This window comes from Erinaceus europaeus, chromosome 2 (genome assembly GCF_950295315.1).
Source record: "Erinaceus europaeus chromosome 2, mEriEur2.1, whole genome shotgun sequence".
In the NCBI taxonomy this organism is placed as follows: domain Eukaryota; kingdom Metazoa; phylum Chordata; class Mammalia; order Eulipotyphla; family Erinaceidae; genus Erinaceus; species Erinaceus europaeus.
Genome location: NC_080163.1, coordinates 135,722,645 through 135,739,001, shown reverse-complemented (window position 1 = coordinate 135,739,001; position 16,357 = coordinate 135,722,645). Strand labels below are relative to the sequence as shown.

Genomic DNA, 16,357 nt, shown 5'->3' with positions numbered 1-16,357 from the left:
TTATGAATGTGTGTGTTAGGAGGAGGAGGGGGCTGCATATAATATGCTTGTCCTTGTACCTTTTAAATAATAGATGTCCTACAAACTTATGTAGACCAGGTTACCAAGATTCTGTGGTTAATGGTCACAAGATGTGCATTCTGGGAAGAGCCTCAAATTCCTGGAATATTTCCTGCATTTAGCAATATTCTTTTTTCAAAATTATTCTGTGACCTTATGATTTTATGGAATAAAATTGATTTTGTAAAATTGTTTATTAAAACACGTGTCTGTGACAGCATCTTGGTATCCACATCAAAACAAATTTCAAGGTATAAAGTAGAACCACATGCTGTATAAAACATCAGGGTGAGAAAGAAAGCACTCTGACCAGGGAGTAGAAAGTAGGCTTTCTAAACCAGTGACCTCAATGCCAAGTGAAGATCTGTTTATTTATTTATTTTTGCTGCTAGGACTCCCTAACACCACCACTACCACAACCCCAGGTAGAGGCTAGAAGACAGGGAGAGAGACACCACAGCATCTGCCCCATTGCTATGAAGCTTCCCCCCTCCCACTCCTGGTGTAGGTGCTCCCATGTGGTGAATGGAAGATCCAACCTGGATCCTGACACATGGTAAAGTGAGCATTCTACCAGTTGAGCTATCTCCTAGTGCTCCCCCCCAATTATTTTTTTGTAAAGACACAGAGTATTTATTTTCTCATTATCATCTTCAGAATTTTTTTTTTCTTCTTATTGCTTTTACAAACATGAAAGTTTCACGTCTAAAGTATAAGAGCCAACCCTCAGATGTCAGGTTTTGGAGTGACCAAATCCAGCCACGTTGGGTTTTGTGTGGTTTATCTGGGTTAAACCCGTAGCCTGATGTTTTTTTCTCATCAGAAATCATCTAGATCTCTTGGTATGCTTCTGAGAATTTCTTCCATCACTTCCATACCCACTCTACACTGTCTACTATTTATGTCTCATGTGACTTTCAACAATTAGTGTTTTTCCTTTTATTATTTCTTTATTTGTTTTTGCTGGGATGAGGTATAAAGAACAAGACTTGAGCAAGCAGATAGGAACTGTTTTTCCTCTTAACACCTATTCTGAATGAATATACATTTGTGACTGCAGTGGTGAATAGATTATAACTTGGATTCTAGCCTACTCAGCTCCTCTCATCAATTACTTCTTTCCCCAGAGCAAGTTGTTGAATCTCAACTTGATTTTTTTCCCTCCTTTGTATATGTATACAAATACTCATGTGAACCTTTCTTCGATCACACTGATCATGTTTCCTGTGATGTGCCTTGCTGTGTTTCTAAGAGCGGAGACAATAAATTTGGGAATACATAGTATTTACCTCTATAAATGCAGGGTATTTGATACTCAGTTGACTGGTGGTTGTCAAAGCAACTGATGCGTTTCTCCTACTCAGACCTATTTGCCCCCTTTCAGAAGGGGGGGGGGGTAATACACTGAACTTACTGTTTAATCCAGCTCTAAGCCATTTATTCCACTTCTTAATGTACAGTTGGTAAAGCAGAAACAAATCCATGTGTGGAGAGAAGAAACACTTCTTCTCCAATGGGCTTGATAAGTCATACTGGATGCTATCCTTCTTGAATTTCAGTATTGCAAGAAAGCCCTGTGCTATAAATGAATGTTGGTTTTCACCCAGCACAGACTCTCTGGGAGCTGGCCTGGTCTAGCTGCTATAATGCATCTTCTGTTTTTGTCTCTTCCCCCCCCACACACACATACCCTCCAGCATCATCCAGCCAAGCAGAGAAGGAGCTGACAGATTCTCCTGCAACCTCCAAACGCATCTCCTTCCCAGGTAGCTCAGAGTCTCCCCTCTCTTCGAAGCGACCAAAAACATCAGAGGAGACCAAGCCAGAGCAGGTGAGGCCAGAGGGGCTCCGCTGGTGGGTGGGGCAGTGTTGTAGAAACCCATGGGAAATGAACTCTTGGGATGGATGGGTTTGGGGGCAGACACAGTTGGTAGTGGGAACTGAAGATTCAGCCAGAGGGCTGGGTGTGTTCCCCACAGATGTACCAGTGTCCCTACTGCAAGTACAGCAACGCCGACGTCAACAGGCTCCGGGTGCATGCCATGACGCAGCACTCGGTGCAGCCCATGCTTCGCTGCCCCCTGTGCCAGGACATGCTCAACAACAAGATCCACCTCCAGCTGCACCTCACCCACCTCCACAGCGTGGCACCCGACTGCGTGGAGAAGCTCATAATGACGGTAAGGCAGCCAGGTGCAGGGCCCTGTGTCTTTTCTCCCACTGGCAGTCAAAGGCAATGCAATTATGCGGATAAGACACTGTGTTGTCGGGAAGCCAGTGTAGACTTGGAAATAGTGAAAATTATTCTCATTCTATAACCATCTTCTACTTTACCTGCGTTAGATTTGCCATGGCCTGACCACAGCCCGCAGGGCTGAATATGCATATTGATCTTCCTTGTCATATTTTATCCCTGTCGGGTAAGGAGGCACGGATTGGCTCAGGCTCAGCCTTTACATGAAGAAACTGTTACTCAGACTCTCCAAAGATTTTAGGTTGTTCTTACATTTGTACCACATTTCATCCTAACGGCTGGTGCTCGCTCTCTCTCTCTCTCTCTCTCTCTCTCTCTCTCTCTCTTCAATGTTCAGACATATACATTAATAATTGAGGAAACTGATGCTTACCGAATTGGTCTGATGCCACTGCAAGTGGCAGAGTTGAGATTCAAACCTGCTTTTTTCCATCTCTAAAAGTGCACCTTTGTAATGTGGGTGCTCTTCAAATGGATGTTCTTATCCTCAAAGCAGGAAAATGAGCCGCCTGTCACTTGTTGATTTGTACACAGGGGCTTTGCATCTTGGCCATGATGTTGCCACACATGCACATTTTTAAAGCCTAGTTCTATGTGGTCTCTGGAAATGTTACCCAGTAGTTAGTGTAAATATTTAAATTTAATTGTAATATGAAAACTTTTCAAAATGCTAGAGGTAATATCAATGCCTTACTTTTGACCAAAATCTGGGGCTGCTGTGAAAGCCCTCTCCTGTTGATTAGAGGGAAAACCACCTAAAAGAACTGTTCTCACCTGTAACATAGCCTTACTTCAGCAGTGGAGTAATAAGTTAATTTGATTGCCTTTTCATGTGAAGATTCCCAGAGAGGTAATCTGTTCAAAATTGCACGTTATGATGTATAGGTCACAAACTATAGAATAACCTCTAGGCATACCTATTCTGTTTGGTTATACAAAGTTGATGTTATATGTGATATTTAGTCATGAGAGATATATAATTGATGATGCATCAAGAGAACTTTATCAGCAAATGGGAAATTCAAAGGTGGAGTATCCTGAGTTTCATTTCAGACATCTTTCAAGTTTAAATTCACTTTCCATGGGTATGTTTAAATAGACTGATGAACTCTTTTGAGTCTCTGTTGAATGGATGGATAGATTTCAGTGTTACAGATTTCCTTGGCGTTCTCACCAGTCTTGGAAATAAATTTTAAAAGTAGGATTTTCTCAGGCCTCATAGAACCATGGAGTATAATGGAACAGGAAGACGTGGGGGAAAGCATTTTTCAGTACTTAACTATATCTTTCTTTTGCTCATGTGATTATTTCTTTCTGTTTAGTATGAATTTGGCCTGGGAAATGTGGGCCTATACTAACTAATATGTATGACATTCAATTTCACTTAATGCAGCTCTAGCGACTGGAGTGTGAATTATCTTTCTAATGTCCATTGTCGGTTATCGTTTTTACAATAGCACCGTACTAAGTCAGGTGGTCATTATGAATCTTTCTACTCAAAAGAGTTTTCAAAGGCAGTGTGTTGCTGCCATGTTTGCTTGGGTTCTAACCCCTCAAGGTATTGCTGGCTGTTACCACCAATTACTAGCATTTTATCAAGTAATGATCCACAGCATTGTATTTGAAAAAATTTCACTAACATTACCAGGCTATTCAGTGCACATTAAAGTTTGACAACAATTGATAAGACCTTCATCAGGTGTTCTGCAGATACAGAATTGTGAGTACAGTGCCATGGAACATGATGACATCCTAAAATTCATACATGGAACTTAGCTCAGAAGCCACTGTGTAGACAAATCCCAGACAACATGTGGAGAAAATAGGCTCCCTAAAAGGGCTTTGACTGGTACCTTATAGAAACCCCTGTGTATCGCACCTTTCCACAGAAGATAATGGAGTTGTTTTTAGACATTTCTGAAAAGTATGCATGTTTGTAAATCAGTGGATTTGTAAAGTGGAAAGCTGTGGGAAATGTAATCCTATAGGGGCTCCCTGCCTGTCTGATGCCTGCCTGCTTGCTTCCCTCCCTCCCTCCCTCCCTTCCCTCCCTTCCCTCCCTCCCTTCCTTCCTTCCTTCCTTCCTTCCTTCCTTCCTTCCTTCCTTCCTTCCTTCCTTCCTTCCTCATTTCTCTTGACACCAAGGTTAACTCTAAGATTCTATGACTACATGATTTCACTGTTCCCGGTGGATATATATGAAAGGCAGAAGAGGAAAGGAAAGATCTAGAGTGAAGGGGAGAGACATTGTATCTCACTGCAGCACTGCTCCACTGCTTGGGAAACCTCCCTTGTGCAGCTGCTCCCATGTGATGGTCAGGGAGTTAATATAGTAAACTGTCTGCTCTATTGGGTGAGTCAGCTCCCAGTCGCGGTTTTACTCTTAAAGGTGTATATAGATGTGTCGTATGGGAAGATAGAGTGATTGTGCAGCTATCAGTGTTGAGTATGTTATTCAATTCATGAAAATGGTTTACCTTGAGCCAAATGAAGCATTTCCACTTTGATCTTTTAGCTCAGGAGGAAAAATAACTAGCGCTCAAGGAGTGAGCCCAGGGTCCTATTTAAGAACTGAACTCTGATCTTTCTCTCTGCTTCAATTAGTCAAAAGACATGCCTTTGTCCTTTCTCCAGAAATATTGGTATGAAAAGAGAATTTGCAGTTGTTTTACAACTAAGTGACTGTAATGAATCTGTGGTTAAAATCATGCCCCCAGAAGGATACTTTACTATAATTTTATTAGAAAGTTTGTCATGGGGAAAAAGTACTGGCTAGACTTTTTTGAAGATACATCTGTTTGTTTCTGGCCAACTCAAGTAAAAAATTACTGAAAACAGCATAATGAAAACTGTCCCTCAATCAGAGCTCCATTTTCTAAACCATATCATTAAGGAATGACCAGTCAATTGTCATTTATCTACCAAGATGTGAAAGTTATATCTGCTTTGTCCCTGGTTAGCTAAGAAGAATGGCAGTAAGAAGAGTGACTCTCCATCTTTTCCAACTATCTGGACTGAGTTAGATACCTTTGCCTGCAGAATATTGAGTATCTGGCAAAGTCCAGCAAATACATGATTCTTGGCCAATATGGGATGTGTCCAAGGTTTCTAGTGCTTATAAATTTTGGATATATATATATATATATATATATATATATATATATATATATATATATATATATATATGTGTGTGTGTGTGTGTGTGTGTGTGTGTGTGTATACATGCATATGTATGTATATGTATGTATGTATGTATGTATGTATGTATGTATTTGCTGTTTGAGTCCAAGATCTCAAAATCTGGCTTGAATTGGATTTTAGTCTCTACAAAAGTAAATTCCACCCTGATAAATGGAAGTAGATTACTTTCTACAAAATGTCTTTCTGTTCAGTTGTAAATGGAGTGTGTTTTGAGGAGGCTTCATTTAATAATACCTTATCAGACAGCTTTCAGGAACCTGCAGTGTCTAATATGTCTGTTGCTATGGTAACAGCTGTTTGCTTATGCTCTGCATCTCATATCTGTGTCTTTCAGCCCCCCCCCCCCTTTTCTTAACCAGTGAAGGGGCTTGAAAAATATTCTCCACTGGGAACAGTTGCAGCTCTGGCCCTCCACTATGGAAACTACCACAGTACTTTATTCTGTTTGGCCTATTGGAAACAGCTCTACCTGGTGTCTTTACATATGCCACATGAAAGAAGGAAATCTATAAAGCTTAAGGGTGATGAGATAAGTGCCCTCTCCCAGACCTGACTGAGCAGCCTGCCCACCTCCCATGTCAGCTGCATAGAAACTCTCACGATTGCCGAAATAGCTCAGTTGGGAGAGCATTAGACAGAAGAAGAAATTCTCACGTATTCACAGAGAAGTTAGAGACTTACTGCACATTGGTGATGGGCATGTAGGAGCTGTTGCTCTGTGCCTCATTTCCCCAGTTTCTAGAGGAAGACTGAGGGTACTGGGGATACATTCCCAGCCCCCTAAATAGGAATGGAAAAGACTACCTACCACATGTTTCAATAGTCTTAAATTATTCTAATTGATGACTGTCCTAATTTATAGGACACCTCACTGGGAAACTAGAATATGAGGAAATTATCTTCCATCATCAATTACATAACAAATCTGACCTCACAGCAGAGCTGAGAATTGGCTCCTGAATGGCTCAGAATTTCCTTCTCTCCCGGTCTTGATCTTTTTCTCCCTTGGCTAGTTCTGTATTTCTGTCTGGTTGGTGATGACTAGATTCCCCTTCTCTGCTCCTGGCCTTGCACTGACTGCAGTTTTCCCCCTCTCTTGTGTAAGCCAGTGTTGGTTTCTTTTGATTTTTTTTTCGGTGTCTTATCTCCCTGTGCTTGTTTTGTGCTGGTGCATCTCTGAGTCTCTGGAGCAGGCTGACTGTCATTCTCCCCTCACCCAAACGAGTTCTCGGGTAGCCACTGGCCCTGGGGCTATCGCACCCACCTGGACACCAGCTCTCTACTTTGTCTCCATCTCAGAGGAAGGTAATGAAAATAATCGGGCTTCATTAATTCCAAGCCCTGTGAGATGATAGCCATTTGGAGCCTGTTTGCCAATTAGATGGTCTAAATTAGAAGTGACCTTGGTATACTGCCACTGCTTGCCTGAGTCTAATGAAGCTTTTCTCTCCAATTCATTCTCCTTCTGATGTCTTTTCTCTCTTGCATGTGCATATGCTCATTCGTGCCACACACTCATGAGTTCATGTGTTTTCTCTTTTTACACCCATCTCTTTTTATAGTCTTCTTCAGTCTTAATTAAAAAAAAAAACTAGTTTGGGGGTACATTTGTTTCTGCCCTACGTGAGTGTGAACTTGACCCTAAAGCTTTTTCCTTACGTGGGGTTATGTCATTACACACACACACATTTTTTAATTAATTAATTTATTTATTTATTCATTCATTCCCTTTTGTTGCCCTTGTTTTGATGTAGTTATTATTGATGTCGACGTAGTTGGATAGGACAGAGAGAAATGGAGAGAGGAGGGGAAGACGGGGGGGAGAGAAAGATAGACACCTGCAGACCTGCTTCACCGCCTGTGAAGCTACTCCCCTGCAGGTGGGGAGCCGAGGGCTTGAACCAGGATCTTTACACCGGTCCTTGCGCTTTGCACCACGTGCGCTTAACCCACTGCGCTACCTCCTGACTCCCCACACACATTTTTTAAAAAACTTTTTAAAACTTGTTTTTATTTTATTTGATAGAACAAAGAAAAAATTGAGAGGGGCAGGGGAGGTAGAGGGACACTGCAGCCTTGCTTGTGAATCTTTCCCTATGCAGGTAGGGACTGGAGGTTTGAACCTGGATCCTTGTACATGGTAACATGTACCTTCAGCCTAACACACCACTGTGTGGACCACGCATACCCACACTCACACACATTTTAAACCAGGGAACTGCTCTTACTGGGGATTAAACCTAGCAATTCAGGCATGAAACTATGTTGCGTAAATGGCTGTGTTATTTCCCCAGCCTGGTTTTTTTTTTAACTTTTTTAAAAAATATTTTATTTTATTTATTTATTCCCTTTTGTTGCCCTTGTTGTTTTATTATTGTAATTATTATTGTTGTTGTCGTCGTTGTTGGATAGGACAGAGAGAAATGGAGAGAGGAGGGGAAGACAGAGAGGGGGAGAGAAAGATAGACACCTGCAGACCTGCTTCACCGCCTGTGAAGCGACTCCCCTGCAGGTGGGGAGCCTGGGTTCGAACCGGGATCCTTATGCCGGTCCTTGTGCTTTGCGCCACCTGCGCTTAACCCGCTGCGCTACAGCCTGACTCCCGCCTGGTTTGTTTTTAAGACAACAACACAGAAGAAATTTCAGAAAGGGGATGAGACAGAAATTAGGCCTCCTAGACTGCCTGGTCCAGTACTCAGCCTGGTATATTTGGAAGCTGGTAAAGGGAAGGAAAAATGAACAGACAAAAGAAATTTCTGAAGTTCTACTGCCAAGAGCTGTCCTGACTATTAAAGCACAGAGACCAAATAGCAGGCCCAGTGGCCATCAGGCACTAAAAAGCAAAGAAAGTGAGGAACTGGCTTTAGATATGCTCCCAGCTAGAATGTTCAGCTCTATAAGCAGTAGAGTTTTAACTTCATGCTTCAATATTTTGAAAAGAGCCAAGACTCAATCACAAGGCTGTAGAGATTAGCCAGGTCTGTGCCAGGGAGGCCTCTGCTTAAGGCTCGTCTGTCTGAAGTTCTTCTATTGATTTGCACTAACAAGGGAAGGATTTGAGCATTTCTGGTTAATCTACATTTTTAGTGAGCATTGCCCAGGCTGTAAGAATGAGAACCTTTCAGAAAATAGACTCAAGGGTGGAGGTAGGTAGCATAATGGTTATGCAAAGTGGCTTTCATGCCTGAGCCTCCAAAGTCCCAGGTTCAGTCCCCTGTACCACCACAAGCAAGAGCTGATTAGTGTTCTGATTAAAATAAAATAAAATAAAATAAAATAAAGTAGATTCAATTTGTTTTACAGCATGTGGAACTTGGTTGCACTTATCTAACCTCCTACAGGGTGGCCTTGAGAGGTAAAATTGCATGAATATAAGATTTAGCAAAATATACCACCAGCTACTCAGAGCACTCTGTTTAGCCATTCCAAAATCCTGGGAAAGTAAGGTGTATGTTTGTGTGGGGGGGTAGTGCTGGGGTGGTGGTGTGTTTTTTGCTTATAATCTCAGCTTCTTCTAACAAAAAGAAATTAACATCATCATCCCCTCTCAAATGTCATAGTAGAGTTCAATTCAATATCTGTAGGGTTTGTCCTCTTTTTTTTTCTTTTGAGGGAGGAAGTTAATGGTTTATATTGGCACAATGGTACAATTTCATATCTTGAGATCATAGGTGTCTGCAGAACACTCACCTCCGACTTAGGTCCTTCTCCATCATTATGTTTTTATTTTATTTTATTGCCACCAGCGTCATTGCTAAAACTTGATGCCTACATGACAAATCTACCTTTTAAATTTTCTTTATTTTATATGACAGATAAATTAAGAGGGGAGAGGAAGACAGAAATACACCTGCAGCATTTGCTTTACCTATCATGAAGCTTTTCCCATACAGGTGGAGACTGGGAGCTTGAACCTTTGTACATGCCCCTTCCCCCACCCCCTGCCATCTTGTTTTTAAAAGGTACGCCATTGTGGACTTTAACTCATTTATCCTACTGAGTCAGAAATCATGAAAGGTATTAAAATTACAATCCAAATAGTGATGAACCAAACTAAGAGAAGAAAGGAACTAGGTATCTCCAGTTTTTTAATTTTTATTGCCACCAGGGTTATCATTGGGGCTCAGTGCCTGTACTAAGAATCCACCCCTCCCAGTGGCCATTATTTTTTTCTTTTTATTAATAGGAGAGAGAAATTGAGGGGGGGAGAGGGGAGAGAAACCTACACTCCTGTCTCTCATCATTCCTGAAACTTTCCCCCTGAAGGTAAGGAGCAAGAACTCTAGTCCTTAGCACATGGTAGCATGTTTGCTCAACTGGCCATACCACTACCAGGATCTCCAGCTCTCTAGTTGTTTTTTTTTTTTTTTTTTTTTGGGCGGGGGAGAAGTAATGGTTTATATTAAATACAGTTGTGACTTGGACTAAGTTTGGTCTCTTTCACCAAAGCAAAAGACTCTGGAGAGGTGAGAGGTATGGAGGAAGAAGACTCAGGCTGGTGGTGTTTTGCAGAAAATTGAAAAATTTGGCACATGTACCTCTCTAGTTTTTAAGGGCAGTTAATTGTGTCCATGGCATTCCCGCAGGGGAGCCTATAGTTTCCTGAAGTTTTCTGTAGTAGTCTGTGTGTGAAAGTATATTTCTAGACATCTTGAACTTCCATCACATTTTCTAAGGCATGTATGATCTCTAAAATTTAATCATCCCACATTGTGAGCTTCTTGGGGACAAGTCAAGGGACTTTGTTCACTCTTTCTGTCAAAGCATAAAGCACAAGGACTCTGGACAGTGTTTAGTGAGCAGGAGTCAAATGAGCAGAAATTCACTTGAAGTTCTTCCTTCTTAACAAGTGAATTGTTTCAAGCTACTTAAGCTTGAAAATCTTTAGTATCAGAGCAGAACTCTTCTATGTCTATTGCGTTATCTCTTGTTAGGAATATTTTAGAGCCATTGTTTGTTTTCAGACTTTCATTACCGTGGTTCACATACTGTTTTCTCACATATGTTACTATCAATTCCACATTCTCTAGGAGGAATGTAGTCAACTTGACTGATAAGGGCTGAGAAAAAAAATACATGATCATAAAGATCAACATGGAGCTGGCCTCTGCAGGGTCAATCTTAAGAGAATAAAAATCCAGGAAATGAAGGAATGTCTCTAGTCAATTGAATTTTCTTAGTAGAGGTTTTTTTTTTTTTCACTTTTTTTAAGTCTCTTTTAATAGTCTCTTGTGTTGTCTACACAGTAATGAGCACTGGGGACATACTATATTCAATATTTATGGGAATATAAATCATTAAAAGAACCTATATGAATGCTAGAGTCATTATACGAATTATAGGTACTTGGGTCACTCCATACTGTTGTGTAGCCAAACCTGGAACATTTTGTTTAGTTTTGGAGTCTGTGGATAGGGAAATCAGGAGAGTATAAAAAGAAAGAGAACACACTTATATGCTGCCTCTACAGAGAAGCTGGTTGTAGGATGCAGTGTGTGTATGTGTGTGTGTTTCCAAAAAGGTTTATAGAAATTCTTTTTTTTAATTTATTTATTTAAATTTTATTTATAAAAAGGAAACACTGACAAAAACCATAGGATAAGAGAGGTACAACTCTACACAGTCCACCACCAGAACTCTGTATTCCATCTGCTCCCCTAATAGCTTTCCTATTCTTTAACCCTCTGGGAATATGAGCCCAGGGTCATTGTGGGATGCAGAAGGTGGAAGGTCTGGCTTCTGTAATTGCTTCTCCACTGAACATAGGCATTGGCAGGTTGATCCATTACTCCTAGCCTGTCTCTCTCTTTCCCTAGTGGGGCAGGGCTCCAGTACATATTGGTGGGGTCGTCTACCCAGAGGAGTCCGGTTGGCATCATGGTAGCATCTAGAACCTGGTGGCTGAAAGAAGAGTTAACATATAAAACCAAAAAAAATGTTGAGTAATCATGAACCTAAAGGTTGGAATAGTGCAGATGAAGATTTGGGGGTAGGATCCAGTTTTTTAATATCCTCTAATAAAATTTGGGCACATTTGGGATAAGTGGTTCTGCTGTTGCCAGATTTTGCCCTCTTATATATCTACATATATGTTCGAGTGCGCCTTCTAAAATGGAAAATCCTTATAGAATTGCACTCAGCACAGCTGAGTATCTTTCTCACTAACTTTCACTCACCCACCAGAGATGGCTAAGATAGTATGAACCTTTTCCATAATTTGGAGCCCAGATAAGATTGGAGTTCTGCTGATGGGAAATACATGGAATTGTACCCCTGTCTCCAGGGTTATCACTGGGGCTCAGTGCCTACACTATGAATCCACTACTCTTGAGGCTATTATTTTTTCCCTTTTGTTGCCCTTGTTGTCCATCACTGCTGTGGCTATTATCATTGTCCTTGTTGGATAGGACAGAGAGAAATCAAGAGAGGAGGGGAAGACAGAGAGGAAGAGAGAAAGAGAGAAAGACAGACACCTGCAGACCTGCTTCACCGCCTTTGAAGTGAACCCCTCCCCCCCCCCCCCCGCTCCAGGTGGGGAGCCGTGGGCTCGAACCAGGATCCTTATGCCGGTCCTTGTGCTTTGCTCCATGTGCACTAAACCTGCTGCTCTACTGCCCTGCCCCTAGAGTTTCCATTTTATAAATAAAAATTGAAAAAAAATAAAACAAAAAAAGTGGAATGTCCGGGCAAATGTTGAAGGAACTCTGTCTTTGTTCATCTTTTCCTCTGTGAACAAAACTTAACAGTGAGTTTACTTGGAAAGATTTTATCTATGACTTTTATTTCTGTTTATGTATAAAAAGTAAACACTGACAAAACCAAAGGCTAAGAGGGGTACAACTCCACACAATTCCCACCACCAGAACTCTGTATACCATCCCCTCCCTTGATAGCTTTCCTATTCTTTAACCCTCTGGGAGTATGGACCCAAGGTCATTGTGGGATGCAGAAGGTGGAAGGTCTGGCTTCTGTAATTGCTTCCCTGATGAACATGGGCGTTGACAGGTTTATCCATACTACCAGTCTGCCTCTCTTTTTCCCTAGTGGGGTGGAGTTCTGGGGAATCAGAGCTCCAGGACACATTGGTGGGGTCCTCTGTCCAGAGAAGTCTGGTTGGCTGAACCATGCAACCATTGTTCCATGCTGGCATCTGGAACCTGGTGGCCAAAAAGAGAGTTAACACATAAAGTCAAACAACTTGTTGGCTAATCATGAACCTAAAGGCTGGAGTAGTGCAGATGAAAAGTGGGGGAGGGAGGGGGTCTCTGTTCTGTAGATAGCTAGTAGTTATATTCCAAAGGGCCTGTGGCTATACTAGTTTTTTTGTTTGTTTGTTTGTTTTGTTTTTCCCCTGAGCCTGAAATCTGATATGCAGGTGGATCCAAGTTATAGTATGGGGAGATGATGTCATGGTAGGAAAAAGGACCAGAAAGCTGGATCAGGGAAGAGAGTAGCTCCCAAATATGGGAAAGGTGTATAAATATTGTTGACTGTAAACCCCATCGATTTGATGTGATCAGGGGCCCATATTCAGCTTAGGAGCCTATGTGACCTCTGCATCTCTGTAGATCTGACCTCACATTCTGTGGTAATCAGTAGGAGCATTCCAAGCTGCCCCAATATCAGGACCCATCTTCCTAATATGTAGCATAGAGTATGTTGTCCAGCCTCCCTTCAGAGGATGGAACATTCTCTACCGTTGTTAATCCATGTTGAGGGCAAGGTCCTATGGGGGTCCACAAAGGGGTCTGTTTTGTTGTTCCTGATAGAGATGACCGGTAACAATGGAGAGAGGGATTTATTCGAGTTCTAGGCCTGTCGTGTCTGTTTGGGAATCTCAGGACTCCCAAATAGGGCCCCAGCTGATGGGGTGGCCTGATAGTGACTAAAGAGTCATCATTAAGTATGCAGTCTGTTGCCCTTATTCAGCTTTTGTAGTCCTTGCTTTCATAAGGATAGCTTGGGAGTGAGTGAGGGAAGTATTATAGGAAATAGGTGAGGAGGGTATCTAAGTCTAAGTAAACACTATTTTCATTATGAACTTCATACTGACTCACTGCAGACTATTGTACACTTTTGCTTTCAGGTATATATTTTGCCCTAATTTATGGATACATGTAAACATATGCCCTATCTCATGGGACCTGATCTATATCTAGGTTTTGAGACTTTGTTGGGAAGTGTATCTATGACTTTTTAGTAAAAAGCATTTAACTGAAAAGCTTTACAGGCTGATAAGAGAGGAAGGACTGGTCATAGACCTGGGAACATTGTAGATGTTGTGCGTCTTCCAAAAGCCTGTGCAGCAAGATGGCTTTTATTTCCATTCTCCATTCAGCCAGAGGCAAAGAGAAACCCTGCCAAAATTTCTAGAATTCCCTTTAGGGATGTTCTACTTTATCTCCTGGGAATTTCTTGCCTGTTAAAATTTCATACACCAAAGCTTGCTCACTCTCTATCTCCCCCCTTCCTTTCCTTCTTTTCAAGCAAAGGTTGGATAATACTATAGATGAGATGATGCAGGTAGATAAAAGTAATTACTTAAACACATGGGGTAAGACTTTACAGGTTTTGGAGACCCAGATTAAGATGCAGAGGAGCATGTGAGGTTGATGATTATATTTCGGGGAGAGTTAATTGATGGAAGGTGAAGGCAGACAAAGAACCACTGCTTACTGCCTTCTTGAATCCCAATCAGGAATTATGATTAAAGTCGCTGCGAGACAACAGAGGGCTGATGAATTGGTGTCTTTTTTTTTTTCTTTTTTGCCGTCATTCACACTTGATTGACTTCAACCTTTCAAGTGCAAAAGTCTCTCTTTTCCATTATTATTCATAGCCATCTGAGTTTTTCTAATTAAAGTGTATGAAAACAATTACTGATCCGTCGTACTGAGTCTGTTAGAGGGGATGTCTGCCTTACTGTAATGCGTATAAAAAGCCCACAGTTTCCTATAATGATGTGCAGCTGAGGTGTTAGATAATTTTATTCTTTTTTACTCTGTAGGGCTTTTTTATTTTTCATGATTCATTTTTCATAATTCCTAAAGATCCCAGGAAAGGACTGATCCTGCAGCTACAACTGAGAACAGAGGTGTGGGGGAGGTTTTTTTTTTTCCTTCCCTTTCAGCCCCCTCTTGCTCCCAACCTCATGCTCCCCCTCGGCAGAGGACTATAAATTAATCGGTGACCTTTCACTTCTTGGATTCCCGCTGGATTCCCCAACCACACCAGTCAGAAATGCTTTCTATTAAAAAGAAAATAGATGGAATGAGTTTGGCAATCTCCGCTCCATTCCTAACGATTCATCAACAGCTAGCCTTAACCAGCTGCCAGCAAGCTTTGTGTGAGGGTGCAGATGTCTGTGAGAATAAGAATTCTATTCTACACACATTCACCTGCCATGCACCTGCTCTTTGTAAACACAGGGTTCTTCAGAATCCCGTTCAGTGGTGCCTGTTGCTTTATGTTTTCACCTGGCACCTGGATTGCCAAAATTATCTCTATGTGTTAGGGAATGGCCTCTTTGATGTTTATGGGAGGGGGACAGTTTTCTGGGGTTTCTTCAGAAATCAAGCCTGTCACTTATGGTTCTAGTGAGTATAGTCAGCAACTGTTTGGAATCAGACCAGAATTTTCAAACCATTAAAATTAGTAGTAACTGGGGTCAGGTGGTGGCATGCCCAGTTAAGTGCACATATAAGGGCATGCTCAAGGGCCAGGGTTTGAGCCTCCACTCTCCACCTGCAGGGGGGGATGCTTCACGAGTGTTGAAGCAGATCTGTAGATGTCTGTCTTTCTCCATCTCAGTTTTCCCCTCTTCTCTCAGTTTTTCTCTGTCCTATCCAGTAAAATAGAAAAGGAAAAAGGGGGGAAATGGCCACCTGGAGTGGTAGATTCGAAGTGCCAGCACTTAGCCCCAGTAGCAATAATCCTCATGGCCAAAAAAAATTAATATTAATTTATTTTAATTATTGTTTAATTTCCAGCAGTAATCTAGGTGTTCCAGAATTTTCAGCAACAAGTGAAAGCATCACAGTAGTTGTATCAGATTGGAATCTAATGTCCAAATAGGGCTAAGTGCCATGTTAGGGATAACTGTGATATTTGTAATTTCCATTTCTGTAACTCCTCAGTCATTTCATTTCTCAGGCCATCATTCAGGTGGAGATGATTTCTGATTCATTTGGGAATATAATTGCCAACTGTCTTCCCACCTTACAGGAAGCAAACAGATACTGCTTCTTTTTCAAAATGAAGAATCTTTTATCATTACACTGAATATTGAGAAGAAGGCTATGTACACATTAATGTGCTGGCAACTGATAACTTGTTTGAACAACCTTCTATCCAGATGGCAATGAAACTTAGGAAAACATGTGAGGACTGACATAAAATTGGAACTACTTTGGTCCAGACTAATTTTGGGATTGCTATAATAAGAAACAGTGGCCATGAGCAGGGTGGGGCTGCTATTTTGGAAGATGCTATGCAGGGTACCTTCTGTGACTGACACACTGGTCAGAATTTCCTTCTGAAACTGTGCACCTCAGAGAAAAATTGTGTTTTAAGTGAATCATAAGAAATGCTTGTTGGCACTTGATCTTGGCTTACAAAGGGTTACAAAATGTGATTTCCCAGAAAATCAGCCAACGTGTCTGCATGTCCTTAGCCTTCCCTTTGTTCTCTTTTCTCCTTACCCTTTCCCTTGCTCTTATTCCCCTCCTCTTCTTGCCTGAATACATTTTGAAAACAGTACTACAATGCTCCCCGCTTCAAGATTACAGTGTACTTTACCAGGTATGATTTAATTAGGGCCCTTATTATGTTTTCAGCAGCTTA

At 41.5% G+C, this 16,357-nt stretch overlaps 1 protein-coding gene across 4 annotated transcripts in view; it reads left to right on the top strand.

The window, feature by feature from the left end:
- The window catches only part of ZFHX3 (zinc finger homeobox 3), a 309,679-nt gene that overhangs the window by 274,714 nt on the left and 18,608 nt on the right, over positions 1 to 16,357 (top strand). For all 4 annotated transcript variants that reach the window (XM_060185225.1, XM_060185227.1, XM_060185224.1 and 1 more), the window contains 2 exons: positions 1,758 to 1,891; positions 2,040 to 2,240. In XM_060185225.1, coding sequence (XP_060041208.1) covers positions 1,758 to 1,891; positions 2,040 to 2,240 — 335 coding nt within the window. The remainder of the gene's footprint in view (positions 1 to 1,757; positions 1,892 to 2,039; positions 2,241 to 16,357) is intronic.